The following is a 26,766-nucleotide window of genomic DNA, read 5'->3' as shown; positions in this document are numbered from 1 at the left end:
GGAGCTGTTCTTTTACAGGTGACCTCCTAGCCCCAGCTTTCATGGTCCACCAATTCTCATCCTAAGCATGACACCAGGAGTTTTGCCTCCTCTATATTTTAACACTTTTTCCTTCCATTTCATCTTCCAAAACCATAAAAATCACTGCTGCTGTCACAGCAATCAAGCTCCGACTTAATACTGGAAATAAACTTTTATTAGCATTGACAACTACTTGAAAAATAAGACTAACTTGTTTGCTTTCTCTACTGATAATTTGCTTCTCAGTAAAGTAAGCATTCAGCTTGCATGGTTCAATAGCCTATTTTCTTTAAATTGAATTACTAACACAAGATTAATCCAAATTCTCATATTTGAAATGGATTTAATGTTTTCCAGGGACCACGGTGATTATGGTTTCTGCAAAGAAGACTCCAAAATCTACTGGGGTTCTGCTGTTCCACGCCACAGGCAACACTCTGGGATTTTTTTGTTCTCTGACAAGGCATATAGAATGTTCTCATTTGAAACTTGCTATTAAAAATCAGGACCAGATTCTAATTCCATTTGTAGGATGAGAAACCTATTTATATAAAAATAACAGATTTACAATACATCAGGGTACTGAGTGTAAAATACCTGTACTTCCAGTTGATACCATTAGGGTTTGGCAGAAAGTCATAAAAACAGAACCTGGTGTTCAAATCTCCATACACAAGCATGATATACAAAGATTTCCTAGGAAATGCAACAAGATTCCATCAAGAGCTACTGAATTACCTTATTTTTTTAATATAAGAAAAATTTGGGGGTTAGCATCTGGTATTGCAAGGACTCACCATTCCCTGGTGTACAAGGGAATCATTAATTTACAGTGAGCTTTGCACCACTCTACCAACACAATTAGTCATGTTGTCCTGTGTTCTGCTTCAAATGCAAAACCATCCCACATTACTGCCATCTATTAGATAAGCAGCAGTGCAAATCTTTCCTACCAGCTCTTTCCCAGTTGCTGGCATTATTAATAAAGAAAAGCATTTCCTTTTACACTACAAGTTTTGAATAGACAAAGCTGCATATTATGCTGCATATGACATGACACTTTAACCCTTGTTAGAGCTGATGATCTTCAAGAAGGGTTATGGTTTGGACTTCAACAAGACAAAGAACCTGCAGCCTATGGTATTAACCAGAGCAGAATGGAAGACAAGACCAGAATGTCAATGAGCTGCCTTTCCTTAGACAAGAGTTATGGAAATCAGGCTAAATAATATGCAGAATTTTAAATTTTTTTAAGGTTAGGTCAACTTGATGAACAACCAAAGTTTAGCGTAAAAAAAAAAAAGTGTCAGGGGAATGCAATTTTTTCTGAGGGGATTGTTTAAAAATGCCCTGAAATTTTAACTGGGAAAAGTTACAAGCTGGATGTAAAAATGTTTTTTATTTTATTGTACCTTCTAAGGATGTTTGAGATTTCTTTTCCAGTCTTCTTGGTTGCTGGGTAAAACACACTGGTATTTAGTGAATCCTTGGCTGTGATGTACCTTGGGATGCTGCAGCTCTTTGAGGAACTGAACTCAGTCAAAAGAGGAAGAGAATAAGCATTGCAGACCATTTCTAAATCAGCAATCCCTTTCTGTTGAGTGAGATTTGGAGGTTTCAGATGTTTGGTTTTTCAACAAAAATCTGTTCTATTCTTTGGAAACATATAACTAGGGAAGTTTTCAGCTTAGTCAAACTTAGGTGTTTTCCATTTCATTGGGAAACTCCATTGCTGCTTTAAATTTGCTTCTTGAGGAGCAGCGTGAGCTCCAGGGTTTTTCTACAGCAGCTCCATCATTCTCAGAGCCATCTCTGGGCACAGAATTTCTGCTCTGGAAGAGCAATGGTGCTAAGCCATTTGTCCAGATGATCCACCTACAGCCACATTCCTTTCCTGAGGAGCAGACTCAGGTAGATCTGAACCACATCTTTCACAATCTGGAAAAGTTCTGTGTTACAGCCCAATAGTGTCAGTGAACACAAAGTACACGTAACAGTGAAAACCAAAGAATGAACTTCATCCTTCAGCTTAGCATTTGGTTTTAGTATAACCAATGTAGGTTAGAAAAAATATTCAGTAACTATTTGTGTATTATGCATGCTGACTCAGAGTCTGCTGACTGGCAACTGCAGTGAGCCTTCCTTTGGCTCCCTGCTGGGCACAACAGTGACAGCTGAGTGTCAAGTTTAATATCCAAAAGATAGAGTCAGAAATGGAATTGCCTCAACACCAATCATTTCTTTCATTTCTTCACATCAGGAGTTTAGAGGTTTGTTTTTGCAGAAGGGCCTGTAAATCTATGAATTGTGTAATGCACTTGCAGGTTTGTTAGGAGCCAAACACATGTTACTCTTGGGAATGTTGTGGAAGTTCCAGGGTTCACAGCTGCAGTGAAAAAGTCACTTCATTTTTGCTAAGATGGCAAGAATATATTTATTTGGATTTGTGAAAAGTAGAGACCACATGCCTATTCATTGTCCTTGAGATTAGAATATTGAAGTCTTACTTCATTAAATGAATAGCAAAAATTGCACATAGTTCCTAGACCAGGAATCCATGCCAATTCAAAGTTAAAACAACTGAAGTGAGATTGTGTAATCTAGGCAGTCCCTTCCCATGTGGAAAGTAGTAAAGGCCTTGTTCAGAACCTGAAAACCATATTTTACTTAAATTATTTTTTCTTACATAGCAAACTTTCTGTGGTTTTTCAGTCAACTGTCAACAAAACATCACTTCATTATTCCCACACGGGTAAGAAATTAAATACCAGTGAAATAGATTAAAAATATAGAAAATGTAATGCAACAGATTAAGCATACAGAAAACATAACTTATATGATTACTCTTCAGAGCAAAAACATTAAACGCTTTGCAGACAAATACAGAATTTCAAATTCTTATTCTTAGTTTTATGTGTAAAACAGGTGGTAATTTGTTTTGCTTCCTTATATGCATATGCTACCAGAATCATGAAAAAATCCTTACAATCACAATACATGGCAAAAGGAAAAAGAAATTCAACGGCCACCATTTTATATGCACAATGGTAACGTGCAAAAGAATATTTTTAATGTGATCTGCATTCATTCAGGAAATTAAATCAGAGTTAAGGATTTAAGAGAAAACAAGGCTGGTTAGAAAACAAACTGAGTGGAGTGTTTATTTTACAAGTTATTTTGTAAATGATCTGAGCATGGTCTTAACAAAAAAAAAAAAAAAAGTATTAAATTGTTTCACTAGCCTTATGAAGTACCTGCTACACAGATGATGAGGTTGGGACACAAGAGCAACAGAAAAGAGAGAAGGCACCTCCTCACCAACCCCATTAACCTGTTCTTGCTGTAAGGAAAGTGATGCTGTTTTATGAAAAAATTGAAGTTATTGAAGCTTATTCTTTAAGGTGAAAAAAGAAGCAGTAAGAACAGAATAAGGCTCAACAAAAGCCTGACTCAGGCATCAAGTGGAATATCATCATTCCATTATATGTGGGTAATTGAACCACTTCCTTTAAGCATAAGAAGTGATTCAATATATGAAGCTGTATTCTAAAACCTTAGGGTAATGTGCCAGTATGCATGAAGGAAGCAAAATATTCCCACAAAATTCTAATAACACACATTCATTTAAAAAAAACAAAACATCAAGCTCAACTAATATTTTTGCTTTGGCTCTGTCAAAGATGAAAAATGAGGTACTTGAAACAGTAGAGGGCCCAACTGTTCTTAACTTCCTTTCCCCATGAGGCAAAACACAGTGAAGTCTTGCCAGGAAACCTTTTTAATATGTGATTTTTTTCCATCCTTACTTATGTACATAAACAATATTTTAGTAGCTGTCTGCGTTGCAAAGTTAAATTTATTCCAACACTGTTTCCATACCATTTGCAGCACAAGTAAATTCATCATTCTCCTCATAGCCAGAGTGACCACAGGCACCTTTTTGAGGGACCCTGGCAGGGGCAGCAGTGCAGCTGTGCCAAGGTGAGGAGGGCAGCAGGGACTGGAGAGTGCCCAAAGCCACCCCAGCCCTGCAGAGCCAGGCTCTGCCCACTCACCCTGCACCAGAGCTGGGACAGACAGCTGGGAGGAGGAGGAGGAGGAGGACAAGGAGGAGCTGAGCAGCCCTCACTGCACACACAGCTCTGCAGAGCATCAGCACAAGATGAAATGAAACCCCCAGCCCCACAACAGAGCACCACGGGGGTTTGACATGCCAGAGTCCTTAAATGTACACTCAGGTAAGGGTTTTGGTTACTCCAAAATAATACCTACTAAATGCTTACTACACTTTGACAGGGTTGGTTTTGTGATTTGATGAGATGAAAAACAAATTTTAGAATTTAGAAACAAATTCTGTCCATAATCCAAACTGAACTGGAATCAGCACAAAACTGGAGTATTTAATCTAAATTTCACAATGAGAAAAAGCAAGGGTGAAACAACTCGTACAGGACTGTGACATCCTCTTCCTACAGGGAGTCAGCACATTTCATCATAAGGCCTTATTTTAGTAACTCAGAACATTCGTAAAACTGGTTTTTAAGTTTAGTGATCCTTACTAAAATGTTTATGTGAATGAGATGAATGCTAAAAAAGAACTAGAAAAAAGGATTTGGCAAGCTTATTTTGAAAGTAAGAGGGGCCTAGGCTGTAGAGACACAATCTGAAATTAGCAGCAAAAGGGGAAAAAGGAAGCTCCTGACAGAGACTGCACTTTCCCTCAAACCAGTGCAACCATGAAGCAATTTTGCCAAATCAAAAGCTAGTAAAATGATGATGTACATGGTAAAAGGAGATTGTTTAGATCCAAAGTGAAAGATGGCTCCTTTGTGAGGGATGCTCCATGCTGAACTGCTAAAAGCAGAACAGAGAACCTGTCCTTTCATCCTTCCCAGCCATCTCTGCTCAGGAGTCTCCTTCCATCAGCAAAAACTCCCATAATCAGAATTTAAAAATTCTGACATTAAACTAGACTTAATGTCTCTGGTATGTGCTTTGGAGCTGCAGAAACTATAAAAGACCTCAACAGGATGAAACTGATCCTTATTAAGAAGAGAAAAGCTTTTGTAGACCTCAAAGCTGTGAATCGGGAAAAGACTGGGAAGAAAATTCATGTAGAAGACTCAAGCTAACCTCAAAAGATTTCTCTCCTCCTCTACAAGGAGAGAAGTTTGGTCTTCTGGCATTGACAGAGCTTGTGAGCTCTCAAGTAAGGTTACAGAGAGGGAATGATTTCACTGAGGAAGAGATTGGTGTTAATAGATGTGAAGAAGCAGCTGCTGCTGCTAGCTGTGCTGGAAGGTCTCTTCCTCACTGCTCGGGAACAAACAGAATGGATTTCTTTACTGCAAAGCCACCAATTTTCTGCCAGAAGGACCCCGTGGCTCACAAGCCATATTCGTGTTTACATATTCTATAAATCTGCTCTGATTTACTCTGTACAGATAGTGACATGCTCGGCATTCCACATTTCCTATCCCATCTAGGCTGCAAAGCCTTTGGAACAACCCACCCAAACAGAGAGTCCTCTCCTAAATATGCTCTTTAAAGATGTATTTCTAATTTTTTTACTGACTTATTTTCTTTAAACTGAAAAAGGAGAATAAAAATAAAAGCCAAAACCTTGTGGGAGGCTTTTCTGAAATGTACTTCCAGAAGCCCTGCTGTGCTGGCTCAGCAGCTGGCTCATTTGAATTCCAGGTATGCACTATACAGGGCTTTTTGGAAATGCTGGCTTATCAGAAAAGCAGTGCTCCCCTTGGATCATAAAGCTGGCTTTATGGTCTTTTTGAAAACCATAAAACTGGCTCAGTTAACACATTTGAATTCCTACCTGGTGTTGTAGTATCCAATCTCATTGGCACAGGCCAAGCTACACTGTTGCATCAGGATACTTAGGGGCTTAAAGGTGCCATTCAGCTGGAAAGCTTATTTAAATAATTAACAGACCAAAGTATGCATATTCCTGTGAATCATCATAAAAACAGCAAGAAAAACCTCTTTATGTCAAATAAAATTATATTTCTTCACTATGGTGTCATTTAACTACAACTGCTTAAACAGACCAGACCATTTGGGATCACAACCTTTCTCCACAAGGATTTTCTCTGACCCACTGGTTTTCACAGGAACCAATCAAGGTTCCCCCAGAACAAACCTCCACTCCCAAGCAGTGAATGCACAATGCACTTCTCTGATGCTGGAATGCTTTGTCTCTGGCCTGGTGCCCAGTCCCAGCACATCAGAGGAAGGATTGTGCCTGGTTCTGACACCACACCAGACTCACCACTCCCCTCGCCCCAGGAGCAGCACAAGCACAGCACAATAGAAGCTTGTGACACGTGCTGCTTATGGGATAGAAATATACTTGCAGAGGAAAGCTGTTGTGCTAAGCAGAGAGAATACTAGAGCTGGGCTGACTGAGCTCACTCTCTGGGGGAAAAAAAACAAAAAAAAAAAAGTATCATGAAAATTCTTTTTCTCACCTAAAAAAACAGGGGAGGTAACATACACTGAGACCTATACATGAAGCCTGGTGCTCAGCATCACAGAACAGCACAACATCAGAATCTGATCAGATCATCCAGAAGTTTGCCAGCTCCTTATTTTGCCAATTAAGATCTTGATCTTGTAATAATCTCAATTTTGAATAGATTTGTGAAGCCACATGGAGCTCAGTGATGCAGTGGGTATTTTGTCAAGTTTTTTAAGTGACAATCTGCAGAAAATGAAGGCTGCCAGTCACACTGCCATTTGAAGAAAGTGCAGGTTCAGGTGGTACAATGTTTCTGAAACAGTGAGTGCATTAATAATGAGCTCCAGTTGTGATGGCTATATAGATAGATGAGAGTACTCTTCTTGGATGTCTAAATATCCAGCTGATTCCTATACTGAACCTTATCAGAAATCCCAAATCAAATCCCTTTAAAAATTTCTAACCTTATTACTTAAAATCCATTTCAAGTGATACAGTTGGAAGTGTGCCTCCTACAACAAAACACAGCATGATGCTTGGGGTATTCACTCCAAACAGCAGTATTTTGCTGCTACAAAAGAAAGGAGTTTTATACTATCCTTCTGAATCACAGGCACAGAACAAGCAAGAAAAATGACAAATGGAAGTACAGAAATATTTTCTTCCTATAAATGGGGGAAATGTCAGCCTACATCTGATGGAGCGAGAGTGGCTATAAAAGCAGCTGAGACATTTTAAGTGGGGTCAGTGCAGAATCCCAGGGAGTTATGAATTCTGACCCAAAGGATGGTAAGGTCTGTGGCAGGACTGGCTGAACAGAACCTGTATCCTCCAGAGCAGCCTAGAGAGCCAGCACACCTCACTCAGTGCACTTTGGAAATTGCCAGTGAACTCTTTGCTGAAACATCTACCCATTGTCCTGACACTTTCTTCACCTATTGCCTTGCAAACCCATTGAAAGGAAGGGGTTCACTGCCCTGACACCATGAGGTACATGCCCAAACATTGAGATCAGAAATGGGTTTTGAAAGAGTACAGAATGTTGAGATGATAAAATTTTCAAAAATTGGAACCATTTATCGCTCATTTAGCAGTTGTGGCCTTAAGCAGATGGCAGATAGCCTAAGAGTTTTCATTTTGCTTGTTTAAATGAAGATGTAATCTGGTCTATCTCAACTGGGAGAGGCAGCAGCACTGCCAGCTTCAGTGAACCATCATGTTTGCTCTGACATTGGTGCACTGGGTAAGTTTGTCCATGGCTTCTGAGCTAGCAAAAGCACCAAGCAGGAGGGACTAGGGTGTAGTCATCTCCTGTCTCCAGTTAAACTTTACACTGCCTGCAGGGCAGCTGCAGTGGCAGATCCTGCTCTTGGGCAAAATGGAACTACTTCCCAGGAGCTGCTGGAACTGATCCTCTCTACTCACTGGAGAAAGGAGCTGAGAGGATTCAGTATTTGGAGAACATACTGCCTGCACCTCCAATACTAACTGAGGGGGCTTGCACTGAAATAATTAGTGAAGTGTGAGTGAATTACAGCAATTTCTCAAATGATTGGAGCTACTTAACACCTGTATATCATGCTCCACATTTTTTTGTTCAGAAAAACAGAATAAAAAACAATCCAGAGGGAGAAACAGATAACTAAATAAATAGGGTACACAAATTAAAAAAAGAAAATTTGCACAGATATATGACAATGAGCTTCAGTACCACTGCTCATCAATAATGACAGAGAGGAGGGGGAAGACTGGAGTAACAATTTCTTATGCTCTGTCCCCAGTACATTAAGGTCCACAGAAATGCATGGCCTGAAATATTGATGACATGAAAGCTCAAAAATGAAGGAGCATCAAATACAACAGTGAAATGACAATTTTGATCTTTAACATGAGCAACTCTGCTATTACAAGGTGCTTTGGAGGTAAATTTTAAAGATCTCACTGAAATAGAAGAAAAGGAGATGCTATACCAATGAAACATGGACAATCAACTATGCAAGTTATCAGAGAGAAAAATCAACCTCTCAACCCTGTAGGCACAGCTGATCTCTTGGACTATGTGAGGAATGTAGATGAGCAGCACGATGTTATCATTAAGCTATTTAAAAGGCCACAAAAGCAACAAAACCATGAGAACATTAGCAAGAAAAAGATACTATAAAGCAGAAGTAGTAGGAAGGTGCACCAAAAGTACATTTTACTGAAAGTAAATGAAGCCAAATGAAGAGATGATTTTAGTAGCAAACAGGTGTTTCACTACCTTTAGCTTTCAGCTACATTCAACTGGTCTGAATTTTTTTTATGGAATATGGTATTGCAGAGTTTTCATGAAAAGACCCATTAAACAAACAAAAGATTATTTGCCCTGGGTACAGTTTAAACTGCTTTGAACTGCTGAGCAGCAGATAAAGTGATATGATGCAGTGAGGTCAGCAGGGCCTCATCCCCACCCCTCCCTTTGCAAGAGGAAGGAGGAATACTAACACACTGTAATGAGCTGGCTCAGCAGCATAGCAATGTCATCAACCACAAATCTCACTTATCAGACCAGAGCAGATTATACCAAAATGCACAGCATCTCCAACCTCCAAATTATTAAGGTCTCTTTTTAAGTAATTAGGGCAATATGTTTTATGGATGCATACCAAGATGAGACATGAAGGATACTTAAAGGATTGTTAAAATCCTTGGCTGCTTTCCCTCTGATTTTCATGAAGGGTCAGTTCAGAGATACAAAATTTATGTACTTTTGTTTCTCTTATGAGAACAGCACAACTACCAGGTATTGTAATACAATCACATTCAGGATACATAGGTTAAAAATGCAAATATAGCCTGTTCTAAGATGAAAATGAGTTATAATTCAAACAACACCATTTTAAAAAAGAAGTAGATTTAGAATATTTTAAAATATCTGTGAAAGGAAGTAGGCATTGTTCTAAAGTAATATATCCCTCTTTATAATGTAATAAAGTTTAATCAAATTGAAAGCTTACAAAGTCAACTGATTTCTCACCTATCAAAAGATACAGAAGTCCAACTGCAATCTTCCAGTGTTCTAAGTCAGATGCTAAAAATCTTCTTTGATTTGTGAGAACATACCTGCTGTAGCACACTACATTCTGTGCTAAGTATTTACCTTATGCTGTTCTGCTCTATCACCAACAGGTTTGAGAGTTTGCACTGCAGCCATTTGGGTCCTATCCTGTCCTGAGAAAGCACTGTGAAGAATTCTCACTATGGTGTCACAAAATATATTGTTAGCTTTCTGTGATGTACTTGGGAACAGACCTCATTTGCCAGAAATACAGCTACACAGTGATATACATGCACACTCTAAAGACAAACAGCAAACACAGAACATTTTTCTTCCTGCAACTGACAGCTGGAGAATCCTGTTCTGCTTTAGCCTCCAAGTCACTTTAAACTGAGAGTTTAGAAGACTGTGGAAGGGAGGACCAAAGCAAAAGAATAAAACATAATACAGCACAGCTCATAACCTGCTCTGTTTATTTCACACTCATTTGAGAATACCTATTGCAATAAGATCCTAGTTGGGCAATTCTCCTATTTTCAGTATCTTATGAAGACTTTCTTTTTTTTTTTAACATTTTCTTATGTAGCAGAATACATTTCATTTCCCTTTCTTTTCCCTTTTCCTACTTATTAATACTGCTTTTGTCAGTAGGATTTTCTTTTCTCTGTGCAAGTCTCATAAGAAGTGGCAACACACAAATAGTGGACACACAGAAATTGTGTGACAGCATTATTATATGTATAATTAAAACTTGGACGAGGTTTTAAAAAATTTTCAACATATGAAAATTTTATGCCAAGTTATTGAACCATAGCCATTTAATGAACTAGAAAAGCAGCTATCCTAATCAAGGTGTACTAATGTTTGCCCCTTAAAAACTTGAAGCCTCCTGAAATCACTAAGCTTACCTCAAAATTTACATTTAGCTCACTATGAATCAGCAGCTTGTGAAAATGAGAGTTGAAGACAATCTTACAGCAAATGCTCAGCATCTTGCTAAATTAATACCTAGTTTTGAGCACTGATAATGGAAACACTGAAATAGGTATTTAAGTCTAACTTTATTCAAATTAGGCTTACTGCAAATGGTACCTCAAAGTGTGTGCATGGGCTGAAGGGGCAGTTTCCCCCAGACACCATGACAGAGAGAGCTAATTACTTTTAGTAGTTCTAAGGAGGACAGAAGAAATTGGCTATTCTTCTTGAAGTCTTTAAAGAAACGTGTGTAGACAGGCAAGACATATCAATCTCTGATTCTCATAACCCATCTAAAACAGACTCACATTGATTTTTCAACATTTATAACCTTAAGGATGTTTCAGCTTTTGCCACAGATCATAAACAACAATTTTGGCCATCAAGATGCCACACAGAGACCTCACTTTTGACAAGCAATGTGCAATTCAGACGCAAGTGAAAGAAGAAAGGGAAAAGGGAAGATTCAAGTACAATGAACATTGTTTCTTTACTTATGAAAGAAAAAGCAATGTGACAATTTGTTGCCTGATAATTTATTATCTCACCTAGCAAATAAAGCTAGCACACCTGGGTAAGGTTTTTTTAATGTGTCTTTGTTTCTCATAGTACAATATTATCTTGTAGAATAAATTTCTTGATAGCAGATCAACACTTCTGCTCAGAATGGGCTTCAGCCCCACAAATGCACAAATTGCTTGCAACTGTTTTTCTGTTCAGTGTCACCTGCATGCAAAAATGTAATTTGCAATTACAGCTCCATAACACATGTGGACACAATGTGCACAGAGAGGGATTTTACACAGCAAAGAAGATATTTCTGTGGTGTAAGGGGCCAAGAAGGAAGGTGCCTGCAAAGATGTAAATCTGAGCACTGATTTACACCAGGTGCTGATTTGCACCAGCTGAGTCTCATCACATTTTTTTTCAATGTATTGTCTGTAAACATCCTCTCCAAGGCTAGAGGCAAGTCTGGAAAAGAAACAATGCTTCCTTATAATTATAGCCCATTTCTCATTCAGCAACTGAAATATGGCAGAAAGTAAACATTCTGATTCCAAAGAAAACCACAAAGCCATTGTTTTCCACTGAGCCATGTCTTAATTTGTTTTCTTTTTCTGATAGCCAATTACTCCTCATGTTTTGCACTACCAAGATGATGATAATGCACACTCTTGCGATGCCAGCCCAGCCATGCTCAGGGTTTTGCTCAGAATTAGCAGGCTGGACAGGAACATCTTGCAGGCAGATGACACCTATGTGCATGAGGTTGTGTGACTGGCTGGCCTGAAATCCAGCCAACCCTCAAAGCAAAAAGATGGGGTTACACATTAATTTATTATTTCCTCTCCTTCTCTTCTCTTCTGCTGCCAGCTGGTAGCTCCCCTGGAAAGTGTCCATAATACACTGGTGGGTGTTTTTATGACTTGAAACATGGATAAATGTGAGATTGAGTGCCCCAATTTCTAAAAGAAACGTTAGCAGAGTGTGAGATACATACTTTTTCAAGCCTCCTTTCCTAGCACACATAGGCAATACTCCTGTAGAAATTGTCCTACGTTTTTACAAGATTGCTGTTTTTAAATCCTAGGCCGATTTTGTTTCCCCAGGACCATATGGGTTTAATGGTATAAGGCAAAGAACAGCACAGACTATTGATACTCAGACATGGTGAGGATGGGAGCTCTTCAGAAAAAGTGAATGCAAATTAGCATAATTTACCTTGTGCCCTGTTATATGGGAAAAAGTCTACTCACACAGTAATACACAAAGCAATATAGTGCAGTCAGAGACCAAAAATTGAGCTGAAACTCCATAAAAAGAAATTTGAAATATTACCAGAATCCTTTACAAAGCACGAACACATAGAAGATTTACTTTATTTTTTAAAGTTAATTTCAAAGGTTAATTTCACTCATACTTGCCTAGTTTAGAATTACTTTCATTTGAAGTTTGGCATAAGACATAAAGCCCAGAGAGGAACCTTGTAAAAGTGGTATCAGTGCAAAACCTGCAGGCAAGTACAGTAAAATACTGAGTAAGTGCTAACAGCTTCAAAGAGAAGACCCACAGGTAGAGAAGCCTGCTATTTATGTAATTAATTTTCAGTGGTGCTGAAAAGAAGTAAAATATTTTGCATATTGTTGTTGCAAAGCAAAGGAGAGGTAGATTTACTAGCAGGATTTCACTTCTCTACTTACATATTGTGTTATAGAAGATAGAACACAGCAGCATGTTTCTAATTAATTAGTTTCAAAAATCCCCCTAATTTTCCTCATGAAGTCATTGGTGGGAAGCAAATGGAAAGATATGGGAGGAAAACACAAACTTAGCCCTCTAAGCAAGAACAATATTACATTTATATTACAATAGATTCGTCCAACCAGAAGAATAGATGGCACCATAGACACTGTGCCTACTACACAAAATAAAATTTCAGCCCACGTTCAGCCTCACAATTACATGTATTCCATCAGAGATGAATGACCTGTGTTTCAGAGCCAAGTTATTTACTGAGTGAAAGAAAAACATATTTTAAATAATGAAATGGGAAAAAAAGAAAAATAAATTTGACTAAGTACCTGATTACACAGATGAACTTCAAAACCCAATGGTTTAAAGTACTCCTCCCTTGGATTTAGCATTGCTAGCTTCCCAAAAGATGCTACTAATACAATGTACCAGAAAGCACATTTTCTTTGGGTCCATCATAAGCTTAAAAGCTCTCAAAAAGCATTATCCCAGGCTTCAGAGGATGTCAGTGACATGAAGCAAACCTTCAGATACAGAACTACAGGGATAAAACTTTGCAGCTTCACAAATGCCTGTTAACAACAGATGTGGAGGAAACACTACTGGCTTGCATTCAGGCTTGTAGTCATATATCACAAGTATGTGTGCAAATATGTATAAAAATAATATTGCTAGCCTTTAAAATCTTCAATAATGGGAGAAACTCTTCCATTCCCATTGAAATGAAAATGGCATTTTCCATAGCTATCTGAAATGGCAGACTCTTGTGTTTTGCTGCACAGCTCCAAGTGGAAAGCTGGCGTTTCTCGTGTTGCCCTTTGGCAGATCAGGCTGCTGGGCTCAATGCATACTGTTCCCTTTTAATTACTTTTTAGTACTGTGTGTTATGGTACCCAACAGAGCAACAGCATCCAATATCAGAGAGGAGTCCTCAGCTTGTTCAATATGTGTGTCAGGAAATAGAGAAGCTCTGGCTGTCACCTCCCACTCCTGCTGTGACACCCTACCTGCAGTGTGATGCTGCTGTGGTGCACATGCTTCCCACAACCATGGTTGCAGAGAGAATGCCCATTTTCAGACAAACCAGCCTTTAAAAGCCATTGCCCTGCCTGTGCAGAGAGCTACAAAGTACCAGGAGAACTCTTTGTACATTATTCCTGCAGTGAAATCTAATTTGCAGTGTAGTGGCACCAAGGCTAAAGTTCAGGCAATGCACAGATTATTCCCTTATGGGGAAGACTTCAGAGCCTGGGAGAAAAATTCACTTTGATCAATTGTGGCTCTCAGAAAGCTCCTGTAAGACAGAAAAGACAGAAATACCTTCCCACTTAAAAAAAAAAATAAATCTCTGCCAAAGAAAAATTTAGCTAACACATGAGATTCAACTCTGGTCTGTTTTGAATCTGTTAAGAGCAGCAAGTATAAAAGCACATGCTTATATAAAAATCAGAGCTGTAACCAAGTTGCTACCTCCAGTGTGGCATGCACAAGCATACTGCAGGCTGCTCAGTGTAATCAGCTTTAACACTCAACTAATTCATACTGATCATCAGCAGATCCAAGGAGCTGTCAATTTTTCCATGGTACGGCACTAACTTGAAGGCATTTGGTGCAGCTTGAACATCTAGGCATAATTAAATTTTATATTTACAATGGCACATTCTCCTTGATGTGAAAACCTCAAAGTTTGTATATAGAGATATGTATGCTAACAAATGATGAACAGGAATAAACTACTGATAAAGATCTTAGCTATTCCTTATCAGAAGCCAAATGCTATTTCCCAATTTTGTGTAATTTTATTTTGAATCAACATATTGCCTCACATTTTTCCTATTCTCATGATTTTACTGCTCAATGTGCACTTGATCAAAGTTTCATCCTGTCTTGTACACGTATTGCAAGACTACATAGGAATGCTAAGATTACCACTTCATGTCTTCAGTCCATCAGACTTAGCACCTTGCAGCAAAAACCCAAGCTGATGGTGTCAGAGAATGGCAATGCAAAAAGTTTTCAGGAAATGATGATGACACATCATTAGTTTAATAATTTGAGGCGAGAGACTTGTTAGTTCTTACAGGCTGTAATAACAAAAACCAGCAACAGAGCAAAAGGAAATGGCCTCAAGCTGTGCCCAAGGAGGTTCAGGCTGGACATCAGCAAGAATTTCTTCACTGAAATTGTTGTCAAGCATTGGAACTGGCTATCCAGGGAGGTTCTGGAGTTACCATCCCTGGAAGGGTTCAGAAAATGACTGGACATGGAATTTAATGATTTTGTTTAGTTGACAAGGTAGTATTCAGTCAAAGGTTAGACTCAACCTTAATGATTTTATGATTTAATTCTATGATACTACACTTTCCTCTCTTATTTTCTATGACACATTTCAACCCAGAAAGTAACTCCAGTTTCAACATGCAGGAAAAAAGCAGGATTGAAAATGTAATCATATACTGATTAAACCAAAACACCTCTGCATTAAGGCACTTTATTCACTGTTAAACCTCTCTGGAAAAGCAACCTACTTATACATGTGAGTCCCATTTGGAAAGCACAGTTTTTTTAAAAGAGCTTATCAACACTTTTAATTTTAGGCAGAAAAAAGAATTTGCATTATCAGATCCAAAGTGTAACAATAACAACTTGCAGCTGCTTATTCATCAACATCTCCAAGTGCTAGTCTGATTCTGAGAACACATCCTGTGCATAAACCCTTGCTATTTTACTGAGGCCTGTGGTTGTAATAGAACCTGAGTATGCTTATTAAAAACAGCTGCTGTAACAGAAATAGAGAATCAGGGTATATTACCATTTAAAAACCCCCAAATTGAATCAATAGAAATCAGGAGAGACAAGCTTAAAGAGAAAAGTCCTTAAACAAAACTGAAAGATCAACCACTGTTCTCAATCTACTATAAACAATCACTTAATTAAGCTGTTATGAAATGTAAATAAACACCATTCATAATGAGGAAGAAACAAATGTGGTGTGTTGTGTTGCATCTATTTTTGCTATGTCGATATGTGAAGAAGCCAGCAATAGAGATACACAAAAACATTTAGACAATCTCTCTGACTTCAACTTCATAATTGCTAAAACAACATACATAAAATGTATTTTAATTTCATTTACATAATAATGGCCACTAAACAATAGGAAATCAAACAGCCATTTAAGATTTTTAAACTGTTATTCATGTTAAATTTTATTCACTTTTCTTGGCTACTATTTCTTACATTTTTCCAGTTTTCCTACTACAATGTAACCAGTTCCCTAAGAGCTGCAACCTGGCTCCTAACACGCTAAGGACATGTAGCTATGACTAGCAACAGCAGCAGCAGATATGACAAAGATTAATGTTCCTTTTTGTTCCACGTTGTGTACAAGGTGTGAACAAAGGGATTACTGGATCAGAGTGAAGGTGGACTGTGCCTTCCACCATTTTCAGAAGAGAGGCCTCTGTTAAAAGAAAATTGTCACTGGTGGATGCTGAAAACGTGAACTTTGGGAAGTCTTTCTGCAAAAGTCTTTTTATGGCTGATGTGTTTCTTTCACAGCTGTGTAAGCGCTCACTGTGTGGGAGTCAATCATATTGGTTATCTGGTAAAACAACCAAATAACAACAGATTCATTTTGTCCTTCAGTGCTATTAACTACCCTACTATCTATGATTCACTGGAGAATTAATGAATTTAATCCCTCTGTTCAAATACAAAACCAAACAAGAATAATCCTCTGGTTTGTAACTTTTAAATAGATAAGTTCGAGCCTCAGTGATGCTTAGAGTACATTAGGAAGGGCACCCATTGAAACTATTTAGCTAATGATAACTAGATACTACCATTAGAAAGCCTAATTAATTGGGATTTAAAATTAACTCTGATTTGCCATGGACCATAAAACATCCTGACCAAAATTTTATTTATTTATTTGATGGTTCGCAAAAGATCAAATTAAAGAAAGAGTATCAATAAATTATCACTTGTTACTTCAACACTGTTAGTATTTGCAATTGCAGTTTAAAAACAAAATTTGGCAGGCCTCAAAATTCATCCTAGATTGCATTAATCTTGGCATTTTTGCATTCAAATAGTTGTGAGGATAGAGAAAAAATAGAACTACACAAAAGGTTTACAGAAGGCATACAAAAACAGATTTATATGATAGACCCATCACTATCACTTTTTGCACTATATCTTACAATCTCATACAATAAATTGCAAATCAGGCCCCACTAAAGGAAGAACCTGATTTCTGCTGTTACAAGTGCCCTCAATTTCAACAGCAAAAGCAGTCAATAAGATTTTACTGCAATAAATGAGATAAAACCCCAAGGAGGAATGAATACTTTCAAAATTTCATGTTCTATAAATAAGGAGAAAATTTCAAATTAATAAATGAAAAGCACAACTAGTTTAAAAAACAAAAGCCAGAAACTGGCTCAGAAGTTGCTAGCTTAAAATACACAAGCTGGCAAACAAACAAAGCAATGAGACACGCCACAGGAACTGCTCAGAACTGCTGCTCCCAGTCCATGTTGCAGCATAGCTATTCTTTCACAGCACAGAATTTTCAGGGTATTAGCCAACAGAGTAGAAAAACCAAATATTTTGCAGAAAATGAGTTATATTTATATCACAATCAAGTAAGGCCTTGTTTTAGAGAGATACTTTTTATGAGTCATTCCTAAAAGCATTTGCTAAATTCTGTGATGTCCCAACAAAAGAGATATAGTGCAAGCAAGGCTGAATAAAGTGAAGAATGTAAATTTTTTAAACATATTATGAAAGACTTTCTTCCTCTCCCCATGGACCCAGAAAGAATACCAAATAAATACTCTGCATTTGAAATAAATGACTACTGACAAAATAACCTTTGAAAGCAAGGGTATGTTCATGTTTCCCTTCCAAATTTATGGTCAGAAGCAAGGCAGAGATTGACACATTAGGGGTAGATGCTGCTCCTATGATACTTTCCCTGATGACCACCCAGCATTCCAGGAGTCACTCTGGTCAGCAGGGCCTTCCCTGAACAAACCCACTCCACAACAGCACAGCTCCCAGTGGGGCATAGAGTGGATATAAACCTTTATTGGGGTCAAAAAAAGTTGTTCCTGAACCTTTTGTTAGGGTCAAACCCTTTTGTTTTGCTCTGGTCAGACCCAGAGCACAACAGAAGAAAGAGCAAAAGAAAATAAAATCCCAAGCAAACAAAGAAAACCACAACCCTGTGTAGAAAAATGCAAAAATTATCGTTATTCTTGAGACAAATTACCTTTTATTTCGCTGCCAACGTAGATGTGTCATCAGTGCCTTTGAGCAACCCACATGAAGGCCCTAACCAGGCTGCAGAAGCAGTAGTCAAGGACCCCTGCTGAACCTGAATATAAGCATGATTTCAAAATTCCTATTCTGTTTCTCACCTACTTCCTATCTTGCTTTTCCTTTATACATCTAAATAACAAAAAATAGTTGGCATTAACACTACAATATTAGTAGAAGATCAATAAACCCATCCAGAGCTGTCCTCTGCAAAGTGAAGATGACAAACTGTGTGGATTTCCATTACCTGACATTTGGAAAGCTTTTTCACAATTGCATAAACATCTTTGTTAAAAAAAAAAAAGGTGAAAAAATTATTAAATTATAAACAGAATTTTTACACAAAATATATCAAGTAAACTGTATGTAGCTTGTGGACCGGGCTTCTAATCCTTGACTCTATCAGTAGTTTAATTCCTAACACAAAGAAATATGTGAACATTTATTAATTGATCCTTTGTAATCTTACTTCATCAATGAAGAACTCACCAGAAATATCCTTTCAAGTTGGTCTTGAATGTCTTTCATTCCTGGAAAAGCAGCGACCCCTTGAATCATTTCTACAAAGATACAACCCACTCCCCTACAGAAGGAAAAAATAAAGGCAAGGTTAGAAAGATTTCTTATAGACCAAAAAGCCAACAACAATGTTTTTGTATCCTTTACCAGTGTTTAAATATTTTTTTTAATTGATGCCAGGTGGAAGGACAGACATGTGCTTTTGCTAGAACCAGTGTATAGAAATGAACACTTCTCAGGTGTTTGAAGAAATGTGTAGAGGTAGCAGGAATATGGTTGGCGAGTGTTGAGACCAATAAAGGCACAGCTGCTGGTTTGTGTATTAGTGCTTCCCAAGCAGAATAGTCATGCTCCCAAAGAAACTCTGGGGATGTGGGAATGGCAGTGAGAACATCCTTGGGAGAAGCTGAATGGGGACAGGCCCAGCACATGGAAGCACAACTTGCACTTGTATCTTTTCCAGATGAAAACAGCTCAAGAGTTGCTTGTTCCCTCAGTAAAAATAATTTTAAGAGGAAACTTCCCTTTTGGTTATCAATAGGATGCAGAATTTGATTAATACTTCAACTTCTTCAACTGCATTTTTCTGCATACATTTTTCTACAACTTTCATATGCAAACACCCACGCATGCTGTACAACCATGTCTGGGTAAGCAACCACACAAAAACACTCTTCACTCAAAGTAATAATATGTTTAAATCCCCAAAACATATATCAAAATGAACTAAGAATTTGCAACACTAACTACGGCACCACCTCCCCGTAAAATTGAGAGTTTTGTTTCTGTATCAGAAAAATCCCAGCAAGAACCTCTAATTTAACTTTGTTTTTGGAAGTGAATTATTTGGAATGTAGTAATTACATACTTTTTCATTGCTTATGCATCATGATGATGCATTCAGAAAGCAGCATTTAATTTTAGGATTTGTGTGCATATATTGGTGAGGAAGTGGTTCTGGAATGAAACAACTTAATGAAAACAGGTTGAGTATTTTCGTTAAGACTGGAGCTGAGTACTTACAGATAACACTTAACTAAAAGTATCAGTAAATGACCTGTGCTTTACTCATCTCTCAGGCTTTGACAAATACCCAATAATGAAACAATTTTACTTTCTAGGACAATGCGGGTTGATAGTCAAATTTTTGAAGAAGAAAATTAAATATACATCACCATTTTCTTATTCTACCACCCAGAGCTTAGATACACTAAGTAAAGCTTCTCATGGCATTAAAAAGTGGAAGAAGACTTTAAGAAAGCACAGTTGCAGGCATATTTTAGAATAAATCAGGTGTTTATAAAAGAGAGGTTAAAATTTATGTTCCATATGCTTCTGCTGGTTACTAAATGAACTGAATTGATTAAACTGCCATTCATCATTTAGTCTGGTTAGTGCTTCATTAGGCACAGATAGGCACAATATATCTTTGTCAAATGCTTATAAACAGTACCAGCATCTCAGGCAAGGAAAAATCTGAGATTTTACCCAGGAGCCATTTATTCAAGATGAGCAATAAAACAATTGAACTTAGACTAAAGAAAAGAGGATCACAGTTCTATTCTTGCAACCAGAAAACAAGCATTTGAGTAAACCAGCATATCACTTGAGAGCATATACAAATCTTCATCTAGCTGTTTGAACAGAAATGTGGTAAGGAGAGCAGGAAGATTTTGCCAAATTTTGTTTTGTTTTACATTATAAATTTGTCCACTTTTACTGGTTCTGATACAAGTATAAGCAAAACCAAAACCCATAAAACCAAGAACAGCAAGCAAAACTGAAGACAATTTTCCTGCTGGGAAAGAAGAACCCTATTATAAATATCCTATATCCTATCATATGTCTTGGACTTTTGTGCAGCCTAGAATTCCATTTAGTGATAAGCTGAAATAAAAGAGTACTGGAATTAAACAAACACCTAATACAAAATCAAAAGGGTATTATAATCATTGGGGAGAGAAATTATAAGCAACCTTCAAGAGTTGAGCTGGAAGACTGCTGTTCTCTTCAGCCCTACTTGAAAATTAAGGTTATGATTGGTTTCAAAGGTTATGGTGTTCAGCACATTGACGAGTAAGTCAATAAAAAGAGAAGTTTAAATTAATACTTAAAAAAAAAGGAAAATAGCAATACAGAAAAAGTATGCCATTGAACTAGGAAATGGATAGGTAAGACCTAGAAAGCCCTAACAGCACATAAAGGCTTGAAGAAGGCTGGATGGTATTTTAGATGTCATAGTGGTATTGGTGAATTTTAGGATCACAGTAAGTAGAAACTTGAGTCTGTAATAGGATCCCTGCATTGCAAACTGTAAGTGCGCACACTGCAAATGAGAAAATAAACAACACCTCTGCAAGGCCTTGAAATTTTGTCTTGTTTTTGTAGACCTCACAAACTTTAAACAGTTTAGAGATGCTTTTGAACAGAGCAAAAACCATTATAATGTCCGAAAAAACTGGGTCTTGAAGAAAAAATTAAGAAAATTATGTCATCCTTGGCTACAAGAAAACCCAAGGGGCAAGGGAGAATGTGATGACTCTGTATTTAAAATTATGCAAAACGAAGGACAGGGAAGAACTGCTTAGGATTTTAATGGTTCCCAGAATGCTAGGTAGGTCCAAAATAGTGTAACTAGAAATAGCAGAATGCCTTTAGGAAATAGAAATTTTAGGGTGAGTGTTAGGGAAATACAATTAATAATTGTGCTATATCCCAGCCTCCCAATGGACTTGAAGCCCAGTTACAGTCATGTAAAACTAGACAAGCTGAAATACTTAAGAATATTCTTCAGGAAACAGACTTGCATTAACAGTAGAGTGGACAGGATGATCTCATACACCAGTCCCAGCTCTAGTTTCAATGACCCAAAGATTACTTAAAATATGAAATAGAGGCTATAAGGTGCATGCATTTCCAAGGGTATGTTATTTAGGTAAATCTGTGCACATGCAGCCTACAATGACATTTTCAGGAAGCACATATAAATAATTTTTGACAAAATAATATTACTTTAACAAATTTTGGTGTATTCAGTTGGGATTTTCCTACGCTCTTTGTATGACTTCTGAGTTTGGATAAATAAGCAAAATGCTGCAATGCTGTTCAGAGATCTTTCCAATGCAATGGCATAGGATAAATTTGCAAAGTAAAAGTGACAGCCATATAATGCTGAAATGGGTGGTTTACTCTCTGATGACAAAAAGCATGACTAAACCTATTGATATATTGATGAGACCCATACATGGCCATGCCATCTAATATTGCTCTTCTATTGTCCTGCCTAATTTCCTGGGACTCTGGCTGTCACTGTACAGCCTTACACAGAGTAAGAGTTACTAGCACAGCTGAATGTCTTCTCTTGCATTTGAACTAGCATAGTAAATGAGCCTATAAAAAGGAAGTCGAACCCCTCAGAAACCTTCTTTTTTTTGTTGTTTTTGTTTTGATTTTTTTTCTGCACAACTTTTATAATTCAGAAGGGTATTCCCTTAAAAATAACTTCCTTACTTGGTGGATTGGTCATATGTGTTTGGTTAGGGATTCACATTCCTGTCTCTGTGTAACAAAGATTCTTACTGCTACAAGAATCTCCAGCAAATCTGTACTTGAATACTGTAAAACAAACAAAAAGAAGCATAACAGCTTTGGTAAGGCACAATATAAAGGGAAGGTTCCTTCAGTTAATATTATAACTTTTCTTGATGGAGCCATAAAAGAAAGTACAGACACACTCCAGAAAGAAGAGCGGTTTCCAAACCAAGTTTTAGTTTATACTTAAATCAAGTATATAGAAACCCTATATTCTTACTATATATGCTTTAAAGTGTTGAATATTCTGCTTTGAACAGATCTCCTTTGTAGAAGGCTCAGTGCAGGTGATAATATTCAGCATGATCTTTGCAGTGAAAACCTATGCTGGGTCTTCACATAATATTTTTATCTAGTCATTAAGCCTGTTTTCTGTGTGCAGAGCTTGGCTTCACAGGGGGAAGGCATTTTATGAAAGCCAAGGAATTCCTTTCAGTAATACCTAGTGAGATTTCTGAAATTCAAAGGAACTACAGAGTTTTCATTCAAGCTTCCTAAACTACACACTGTTTGTAATGTTAAATATATCAGAATTTAAAAGCAAACAGACAAACAAATAAAAACACAAACAAAACCCCACAAAACCTACACACTCCCCTTCAAAATCCTGCTGCCTTACTTTTTATGGATTTGTCACCAAGATGTAATACTGTAGCATCTTCCATAAAATCCTAGTAATATACATGTTGTAAGGGCAAAGAGATTTTTATCTTGTCTGATTTATTCAAGGAAAAAAGGTCATGTTTCTTTATCATCCTTCTTATGAACACAATGATGAAAACAAATTTTGGGGGAAAGGAATGTAAAGCAAGGGACTTTTTCTCCTTAGCTGACAAAGATCTGATTTATTTCTACTGCAGCAGACTGCTGGCATACCCACAAAAGCTGAAGTTGGTTGAATTTGTCTTTAATGAACATGTCTGTTAATGTTGGTTGGAATTTGTCTTTCTTTGATTTATAAGAAATAACATCTAATGGATGATACAGTCTGATAAAAATACAGTAGCAATAAGGCAAACAGCAGTTGTCACATCAGACGTAATGAGTGAACCAAAATTTCCCTTCCATGACAACAAAAAACATTAAAATTCGTGCAGGCAGTATATGCAATGAATAATAACTGATTTACTTGATAACACAAGGTATTTCTTTACAGTCAGACTTGAAGTAATTGTAATTACAAGAGAATAGAATGGTCACGTTCTTGCATGTGTCACTGAATACCTAGATATAAAAGCTCCAGAGGTTTTTGTGCTTTGTAGCAATACTCAGTTTCTATATTAAGAAATACTATATTCATGAAGGATTAAAATGTACAAGATCCCTTCTTGTGGCATTCTTTCTATTGAACTCACTTGTTCTATAAAAGCAGAGTCAAAATAAGCTCAAGAAAATAAAATACTCCTCAAACTTGAGCAACATTTTGCCTGGAGACACTTTGTTGTTGAACATGTACTTCCTGGTTTTCTTTTCTGCATCCAGATAACTTTCATAATGTACTTTCCTTACACACATGAAAGATATTTCTACAAATGAAAAAGTAACAGCAAATCTAATGTTGCAAATGGATAAAAGTGATTTTCAGATTTCAGCATTCAGAACTGAAATGTGCTTCCCATAACTACAGACCCAGACACTTCCTCACTTCTTCACACACAGCATAGCTATGAATTCTGAGCCTACAGAATTTTCCAATCAAAAGCTAATTCAGCTGATAAAACTTTACAAGAGCTCACTGGCAGTGAGAGAAATTTAATTACCAATACCTTTACAGTTACTGCAATACTATCCTAATACCCTAATCCTACACATTAGCATTTCTTTGGAGTGGAAGTCATAATCCTGAGGAACATCAAGGGCAAAAGAACTAATTTGCCCTGTGCTGTTTTCTCTCTCAGGCCCCAAGAAGTATTTCTTCAGGGCATACTGGGACTACTGCTCTCACATTTCTCTCACTGCAAACCATTTACAAGAGAAACAGGATAAAAATGGCTTTGTAATGTCCCCCATGTAAAAACCATAATTTGGTGCATTTGTGTCTAAGACAAAATCCATTTTTATGAAATGAATGTCTTAATTACGGTTGCAGATCTTCATGGATCAAATATTCATGAAAGCATGCATGGAATTGAAGTGAGCACTCAAATCCACACTCTTAGCATGCTATATGTGAAAAGTGGTGTGTTCCCACAAACCATTTATTTTTCTAATAACAGGATAGTAAAACTCCATATGAGCAGGTTTCCCTAAATTAAACTCACATTTGAAATCATGTATAACAACCTAGATGTAACAAAGTTAAACAAGGGTGATTTAAGAAGCAATTTTGTAACATTTTACTGGCCTAGTTTCTTATTTATTTCTTCTGCAATACTAAACAGAGCTGATGCTAGTTAATAAATGTGAATTTAAAATATATCCCAGCCCATTGCTGCTTAGGTACTGTGACTCAGAGTGTATTTTTTTTGTAAACAAAACAACAGAATATGCAAAAAAAATTTGCCAGCTGTTAGCAAACACAGTTTAAAGACAGCTGCACTTCAAAATAAAATATCCCTAGTGACTTCTTGATGTAAGCAACCCAGATGTAGCAGCAGTGCATGCATTACCAGAATCAAATTGATTTAATAGCCTCTTTAAATTGCTTCATTTACTAATATTATATTCTTCCTGTAAGGAACAAATAGAATAGGTTAATTTAGGGATTTTTTCCCTATGTTTCTGTGTTACTTATATATGGGTTTTAGTAATCCATAAACCCTTTATGTGTTGAAGCCTATTTTCCTTGCATTGACTTTCAAAGGACTGTAAAATTCAAGGATTAGGACAAGTTACACCAGAGGCAATGCAAAACCATTTTCCTAGCCACTAGTAAGTCCTCATCAAGGGAAAAAAAAAAAAAAAGCTATATCAAAGGTTATCACAACTCTTTGATGCAGTTGTGGGTAGTATAATACATTCATATAATGCTGCTGTATCAAATGCTGTCAGCAGTAAATCACTAAGCCTGACACACTGATTTCCATCACCAGCCTGACAGCACTATTGCATGTACATCTTCATTAATATTATTTTAATGCCAGTGGCTATTTAAAAATAATGCAGGAGAATGTAACATTGCATGTGGATCATTAGCTTTTAGTTACTATTCTAATTCTCTACACCAGCAAATGAAGTGTAAAAATAGCCTGCAGCCTCTGCCACCTGCTTCCCAGCCACTGTCCAGTGGTTAATATTTGGACTCCTTTTTCATGCAGCTGGTCTTCCACTCTGTGGGAGCCTCACTTTTCTGTTCCTGGGGAGCCACCATGAAATGTCATTTATCATGGCTATAGAAAAAGCCCTGTGACCTTATTTTTTTTCTTTTCTCTAAATAGAGGAAACAGCTGTGCTTTCTACCTTAACATTATTTAAATATTTAGTGAAGTGGCTGCCTAGTTTTGTCATCATGTAGATCATCAACAACGACACAGGAGAGCACACACTATCTGCCATAAGGACATAATGCCGGTAATTGCATAAAAATGCTAATGCTACAAACACACTTTTGATAACAAATTACCAAATTATCTTGGAATCTGATGGTAGATAGGTTTCTCCACGTCTCCCTTCCTCCCACTCTGGGAAGCCACTAAATGGCTTTAATGTAATTATGGCTCAGCTCTGTACAACCATTGTGTGAGCACAGCCCCAAGGCTGCCCAGCAGAGCTCCCTGTCAGATGTGCCAAGTAAGCACAAGTGACCTTAGCAGGCAGCTACACCTCTCACCATCAAACTGGAAGTGCTGTCTCACACAAGCCAGAAAAGCATAGAAGTAAAAATCTAAAGCTCTTCTGTCACACACAGAACACATTTGCTCTCATCTCATTTCTGATGTGGCAGAGGCTGAGCCCCTGAATGAATTGTTGCCATGTGAAAGAAACTGTATTACCACGTCCCTTTTTCCTAAGCCCTTCACAGTCCCTCACTTTGTACAGGGCAGAAAAATATTGTAAGGGCTACAAATTGAGTACAAGAGGAATTTGACATTGTTTTCATTTGAAAGAGAACATACCACCTCTGACCCCTGAGCACCTGGATTTTTTTTAGGCCTCCACAAAATGCTCTGTGCATGAGAACATAATTTCTTGATGTCATTGAAGATGTAACTATTGTGTTCTTCCCCAATACTTGAGTCATTTTTGTCAAAAAACAAAATAATGATCTGGATTGCTGAAGTAGCATTTAAAGTCCTTCCTTGATCATTCCTGCTGCCCATGTAATTTGCATATAAACATATTATTATGAAGGACATGCCCAGTCTGCAGGTGTAGTAACTTTTAAATGCTTTTAATTAGCTACATGACTTAATCTTTATTACAGGAACAGCACATATTTTGATTGGACTTCTAATTTTACTAAAATCATCATTGGGGGGAATGTTAAAAGATCTATTTTTGACAAGTTACTGAACTTTGAAGAAAACCATTTTTGTTTGTGGAAAAATTTTCAGCAACAATAAAAATGTTTTAAAATTCTTTGTTCAGTTCCACAGTGCAGTGTTTTTTAAACTGGGAAAAGTTTAAAAAA

At 37.3% G+C, this 26,766-nt stretch overlaps 1 protein-coding gene across 7 annotated transcripts in view; it reads right to left on the bottom strand.

Annotated features, from left to right (window-relative positions):
- The window catches only part of CDK14 (cyclin dependent kinase 14), a 440,286-nt gene that overhangs the window by 230,125 nt on the left and 183,395 nt on the right, over positions 1-26,766 (bottom strand). For all 7 annotated transcript variants that reach the window (XM_054516107.1, XM_036406938.2, XM_054516108.1 and 4 more), the window contains one exon: positions 18,576-18,669. In XM_054516107.1, coding sequence (XP_054372082.1) covers positions 18,576-18,669 — 94 coding nt within the window. The remainder of the gene's footprint in view (positions 1-18,575; positions 18,670-26,766) is intronic.

Source organism: Molothrus ater, chromosome 1, assembly GCF_012460135.2.
Source record: "Molothrus ater isolate BHLD 08-10-18 breed brown headed cowbird chromosome 1, BPBGC_Mater_1.1, whole genome shotgun sequence".
Taxonomy (NCBI): Eukaryota; Metazoa; Chordata; class Aves; order Passeriformes; family Icteridae; genus Molothrus; species Molothrus ater.
The sequence above is the reverse complement of the archived record's forward strand: the minus strand, read 5'-3'. Positions and strand labels throughout refer to the sequence as shown.